We start from the raw sequence: 6,955 nt of genomic DNA, 5'->3' as shown, positions 1-6,955 counted from the left end.
GGCAAGGCAAGATGGTCACTCAAATTTGATGGGCATTTGCGTAATTTAAGTTTAGGGTGCTTCCCACTTTTAGTATAACTAGTCATAGTGTACGTGCGTTGCACGTGTACATCGCGTCAATTAATATAAAACATATACAAAAACAATATATTGTTGGAAAATAGCAATTAACATAATATTTGTTTAACAGTTTAACTTATGAAAATGGATGGTTCTGCATGAAATAATAGTTAAATTTAATATGTTATAAAGGCAAATATGATGAATTTACTTAGTTAAATAAGTTATATAGTATTTGTAGTTAGTTATATCTTATCATATAAGATACAAATATGTTATGTTGTTATAGGTGTTAGTGATATCTTATTATATAAGATACAAATATGTTATGTTGTTATACCTCACTTAATATCTCTTTGTTGAATCATATTATGTATGATTTTAACATGTGTAATTTGTTCCACGCAACTTAGGTATTCTTATATGTTCATTAAAAGTTCATCAAAATAATAGTTTATATGTTAACCATACCTTTTCTTGTGTAATTTTTTTTTGCCTATATTCATAATAGTTTAAGTCTAAATTCCCTTTTTGGCATATTCAAGAGTTCTAATGACGACTTTGAAATTTCAAAAGTTCTAAGGATAATTTTCAAAATAGGAAGAAAAAAAACAAATTTAATTATAGCTATTTCAAAGTTTTACACATATTAGTTTATCTAAAGTTTAAAATATTAATTGTATTATAATTTTACATATTATTGTTGTAGCTTAATTTATATTTTGAATTAATATTTCCATGTTAGTTGAAACTTCTAGAAATTTATACTTAAAATTAGATCAAAACTCTTAAAAGACTAAAAGCAAAATCGAACGTGCATTACTAATGTATCGTGATTGTTGTAATATTTGGAGAGAAAGATACTAATAATCATACACCTCAAAGGCTAAGAATAAAGAAAATATTAACTGCCACGTATTAAACTCCAAATACACTTTTAAAGTACAAACAAAAGTTGGTCAAATAAAGATTAAAAAATTATATAAAATTAAATTTTAGTTGAATTTAGAGTCCTACATATTGGGCCTTCTACATAGTGTAAATAAGGAAGATTAATTAATAAGCATTTTTTTTAATTAATGCTGAAGTCCTAAATATTGTTAAAATAATGTTAGTTATTCGTTTTCTTTTATTGTTCATATAGCATTCATCACGTTTGAAAACTATCTAAACACCTTCGTTAATTGCTAATTTATAAATAAAAAAACAAGTGACATACATTATGTTATCTTTTTTTAGCATATATGATATATGTATATTTGTTTATATAAAATATTCTGAAAATAGTAAGAAACTTTTATTTTTCATTTGGACGTCTTACTACTCTATATTTATGTATCAAAGGGTAAAAGAAAATGGTACGGACTCATGTTAGTATGGCGTTGAGTCTCTGGATCTTTTACAAACTTTAAATTCACTCGTTAGTTGATTTCAAAAGCAAAAATAACATGGAAAACATTATAATTATATTACATAATTCAAATAAGAAAGTGATTCACGATTTTAAAATCCTTAATTTTAGGACTTCATACTTAGTTTAATAAGGAAAGACTTAATAACAAAAATTTTAATTATTTTTAAAGTCCTAAATATTAGGAGAATAATTTAATTTACTAATTTGTCCATTGTAAAATCTATTTTTAAAGGGTATAAAAGGCGAACGACATTTCGCTAAAAGCCTTCGTGCTTTTAATATAGTATAGACTAGTTTCTATGAACGTGAGTTGCACGTTAATAATGACACGTTAGAATTTAGTAATACTGTTAACTATATAAAGGAACAAAAAATTAAATTAATAAGAAAATAATATATATTATATACTACGTGAATTCAAAATGATTAGACATCATCTGAACTTGCAAAAATGGGCAATTTAGTCATATTATTTAGATAATACTATTATGTATTTATAGATTAAAAATATGCAATGCGATATACCTAAGACTTTTTTTTTATTTGATATATTTTGTGTATATTCCTTTCTAACACTTAGGTTACTCAATCATTGTCGAATCTCTTGTTGTCAATAGTGATATCTCTCTTGATAGTAAAATATATAATTTCTTGTGTCGTAAATACCGTCTAATGTTTGATGCTTTATTTATTGTTATTGCAAAACACAAGGGATATCCTTTATTTTCTGGAGGCAAGAGTTGAATTCTAGGGATAAATACATGTTTGGGAGCATATTGGCCATCATGATTTCACATGTGTGATGTTATTTCAAAATATCGTCTTTGTAACATTACCTATAAATTATTCTGCGGATCTAAATTTATCGATAGTATGATGCACACATTTTTTGTTGCTGTCAAAATCAACTTTTATGCAATAGAAGATCAATTTCAACTTTAATTTGTCTGTTATATACATATATGGCAGTAACAAATATAAAAAATGAATTTGATGGCATTAAGTATTTAAGTACTCTTCCTCTTAGTAGTTGTTGGTAACATCTCCTATTGAGTCGAAACTGAAAATTATTTTGCTTTCACCAGGGAACTTGACAATGAACATCTCATTTAGTTGATTACATATTAATTTCTGATAGCTAAGATAGCATTTTCTATCATATAATTTTCATAACTTGCATTTTATCTAATGTCAGCTTTTCATATTAAGTGATCTTCACCACTACTATCACCAATGGGCTTTGATAACTAATTCTTCTAGAAGGAGTAAATCGTCTTTTATTGTATGCTCTTCTCCACCCGAAGAAGAAATCATTGGACCTTTTATCTCTCTCAAATTTCTATAGTCAGTGCTCTCATTGTTATGAAATTACTGTGTACTTGACGAAAATCACCTCCAAAAACTATTATTTTTCACCAAATGGTTCATCGATAATCACTATAACTCCAAAGTTTTGATCATCTCTTCGCCATAGGTGCTTCACAATAATCAAATTTTCTTTTCTTATCAATTTAGCATCACTACTCTGTTATTGTGATGATTGTTTGAGTTGTTTGAAGAGGCTTTTTGAATCTAAAGTGAGTCGTACGATTTTGTATTAAGATTGTTGATACTACACCACTTGTTATTGTTACTAATGGTATTATGTCTCTTGATCGATATGACATTTATAGCATGATAAAAGAAAATTTTGTTCCTCCAGGTCCATTTACAAAAATTATCCCATTTTATCAAAGCCAATTTTTTATAATATAGTCTTAAAAATTTAGCTTTAATTGTGCATTGAAATCTTTCTCAGAAATTTGTACGACCTTTTCTTCAATAATTTTTTTATATTTATGCAATATTATCATCTCGACCATGATCAAATCAAGATAAATGATATTTTCTAGCTCTCTTGCCTATGATTTGTTGGAAATAATTAATGTTGTTCAATGTGCATTATAGTTGAGTATTATATGAACTCTCGGGTATCCTTGTAAAGTCATTTGACATATTCTTCTTAATATGTATCCAACAGTTTTCTAACATTGGTTTATTTTAGAAAACAGTATACGTATTAATACGGAATTCCTAAAATATTATAATGCACAGCAATATCCTTTAAGACACTTAAGTTTCCAAAGCTGGCTTGCATATTATATATAGTTTCCGGTAGATACTTAACAAAAAGAGCATTTTATTTTCGAGATCCTTAGCTAGCTACTTTATGACATGTCTTCTTGAATTTGGATTGGTTGAAAGGTTCTTTAGCTAGAAGGTGAACAACTGAGTTCCCTTGGCGGAAGTTATGCCTGATAAGCACCGCCTTCTCCCGACGCATTAACGACCTGAAGAATTAGCAATCTTCTATTTTATTTTCCGTAATTTTATCATCCTTTTAGAAGCTACCAAATCACATTGACTTCTCTATTAGATCACTAAATAGATATATTCAATCTTCCTAAGAATAGTAACTTAATTTTTTACTCTTTAATATATTTCTTAACTCAACATATTCTTTAGTTTTTATTTCTTAACTTAACAATTTTTGTAAGATATGTATCGCTTAACTGGACAAGTTTTAAATTAGATCGATTAACTATCGTGTGGATATTGATTGTTCCACAAATGGATTCAACTTTAGTAAAAGAGAAGTACCAATCTTATTGCAAGTATATTTGAAAGAATCCAATAATTTCTTGAATATTTACACTGTAAATCAATGAGTAGACCAACGATAAAGCTGGATTAATAGACTATAATTTTTTTCAATTGAATTATGAAAATAGGAATCAAATTGAGTCGCTAAAGGGCTAGGAGAAATTCCTTTTATTATCTTACTTTCCTTACATGAAAATGAGTAGGAAGGAATCTTGATTAAGTGAAATTCCAAGTTCGTTTGTTTTACGATTTCTAATTTAAAGACGTAGGATTTCTAACGTGTAGTATTATGCCTTAAAACTAATAGGATTATAAGACAAATGTCTAATATTTCGATTATATCCTTTTATTGTGAGTCATTATGCTTAATATTAGAATGTTATTTTTGTAAATTAACATTTTATTCATGCTATTATAATAATATAGATATAGATATTAGTATTAGTATAATATATGATATATGATATATGATATGATGATGAGATAGATTATGTACTCGAACGTAAAGAAGTTCATATAGTATATATTCGAAAGTCTTTTTATGGTTTCTCTCTCTCCAGTACACAAGCAACACTTATGCGAGAAAAGACCCTGGAGAATACTGGAGAGCTGTTATGAATGAGCCAATGCCTGAAGAAATCAAACATCTTATGCCTCGGCATTCAGTTCCTCTCTCCAAAGATAAAACTGATTGTTACACATCATCTTCTATTGGAGGTGAAGCCTTTGAACCAAAGACTGATCTATCTGTCTATCACGACGATGCCAAGCTGAAAGAAGCTGATAAATCATTATTTACGAAAGATTTCGAGCCAAGGCCTAGTGCAACTGGTTATCATGATGATGATGCTGGTCTTAAACAAGAAAAGTCCTTTGCTGAATATTTTGAGCCTAAGACAAATATGTCTGTGTACGACGATGCCAACCTGAAAGAAGCTGAGAACTTATTATTTACGAAAGATTTCGAGCCAAGGCCTGGTGCAACTGGTTATCATGATGATGACGATGGTCTTAAACAAGAAAAGTCTTTTGCCGAAGATTTTGAGCCTAGGCCAAATATTTCTGTGTACCAAGATTGATGTTTCAAATAATGAGTACTCTGTGTCTTCCCGCTTTTGTGAATTTACATTTTTTATGCCTCTTAATATTAAGTAATTTATGAAATAAAGATTTGTAACCATACTTGATGGTTGTATTGAAGTATTTCTTAATTTTATTATGTGTTCTAAGCAATGATCGATATTCTCGGTGTCACGACCCAAAATTCAACTAGTTGTGATGGAACCTAACCCCCGCTAGGTAAGCTAAGTAGAAACTATTCAATTTTATAAGACTTATTAAGAGAAGAAATGATAATACAACTGTTTAATACAAGAATTTTCCCAAGGACTGGTAGTACAAATCATGAGCTTCTAAGATTAGAATTTATAACGCTGGTGTGAAATAAAAATACATCATTTGTCTGAATAATACATAAACAGATTAATAATTCTAAAGCTACCAAGAACAAGAGGCAACTGTGATTGGAACGCAGGTACGACTTCCAATCCAGCTCCCGCCGTACGTAGCAACATCAGCATCCAACATCTGCATGCAAGGTGCAGAAGTGTAGCATGAGTACAACCGACCCCCGCTAGGTAAGCTGGAATAAAGGTCGGGTCCGACACCAATAGCCAACAACAGTTCATAACAATATAGTGCAAGTAATAAAAGAAGTATCTCAGAAATAGATTGCTCAGCTCGTTCACAGTTCTAGAAAATAGGCATGCTTTTCAAGTATCTTAGCGAAAACCCAAATCCTTTATCGAAATTGCTAAGAAATTATGAGTAAGCTTGAAAACTGTGATTTTTTCCAAAAATCCTTTCAACAATAAATAGGATATTTCATTATCAGATAGCGTGAGGAAAATACATCTCTATGCCTAAATGTCAAGATATAGGTAAAATCATAAATGTCACCAAACCGGGTAGTAGGAGGAAATGCATCTCTAAGCATGTATCTCAAGTACACATGTCAAATGCCATGTATCTCAGTGATGAACTCATGTACTCACACTCTCAGAGTACTCAATCTCACTGTCTTGAATTCTCTCTCATCATGCTCAATACTCAACACACTCAGTCACTCAGCACTATACAATACCTGCTACAGCGTACAACCCGATCCACACATAGCCATAAGGCCGGTTGCGGTGTGCAATCTGATCCACATATGTATAGCCATAAAGCTCGTTGCGGCGTGCAACCCGATCCGCATATATGATTAACCCAAAAAATAGTTTTCAAGGTCAAAGCAATAATTTTATATGACGGGCCACAAGCAACCGATTCAATCCGAAAGATATAAATTTTCGTTAATGCAACGTGATAGAGAAGTGGAAAATAAATTTAATGACAGATAATGTAATAAAAATAAAACGAAGAAGAAAGAATTCTTATTGAATGATCCTTGATAGGATAATGAGCCGAACAGAGCTTGAAGGGCCGAACTATGGCTAACTTGGGAACAGTATGCTATAAATTACAACAACAACAACAACATACCCAGTAAAATCCCACTAGTGGGGTCTGGGGAGAGTAGAGTGTACGCAAATGTCACGACCCGAAATCCCCATCCTCGGGAGTCGTGATGGCACCTACTCGTGGAAGCTAGGCAAGCCAAGAACAGTCGCAAACATCATCCTAACTCATTTTACCCATGATTAAACAATTTAAATTATAGATGCCTAAGCAATTTAAAATACTGCGACTAATAAAAGATAGCGGAAGTCTGAACTAAAAATATAGCAACATCGTCTAACCATCAATACAAGTCTCTACCCAGCACCTGGTGTCACA

General features: G+C 30.7%; 1 protein-coding gene across 1 annotated transcript in view; it reads left to right on the top strand.

The window, feature by feature from the left end:
* LOC109217139 (organ-specific protein S2-like) overlaps positions 1–5,312 on the top strand; it is a 7,462-nt gene extending 2,150 nt beyond the window's left edge. The window contains exon 2 of the mRNA XM_019381371.1: positions 4,678–5,312. Within this exon, the coding sequence (XP_019236916.1) occupies positions 4,678–5,196 (519 nt within the window). The 3' untranslated portion in view covers positions 5,197–5,312. The remainder of the gene's footprint in view (positions 1–4,677) is intronic.
* Positions 5,313–6,955: the final 1,643 nt, after the last annotated feature.

Source organism: Nicotiana attenuata, unplaced genomic scaffold (genome assembly GCF_001879085.1).
Source record: "Nicotiana attenuata strain UT unplaced genomic scaffold, NIATTr2, whole genome shotgun sequence".
NCBI lineage: Eukaryota > Viridiplantae > Streptophyta > Magnoliopsida > Solanales > Solanaceae > Nicotiana > Nicotiana attenuata.
The sequence above is the reverse complement of the archived record's forward strand: the minus strand, read 5'-3'. Positions and strand labels throughout refer to the sequence as shown.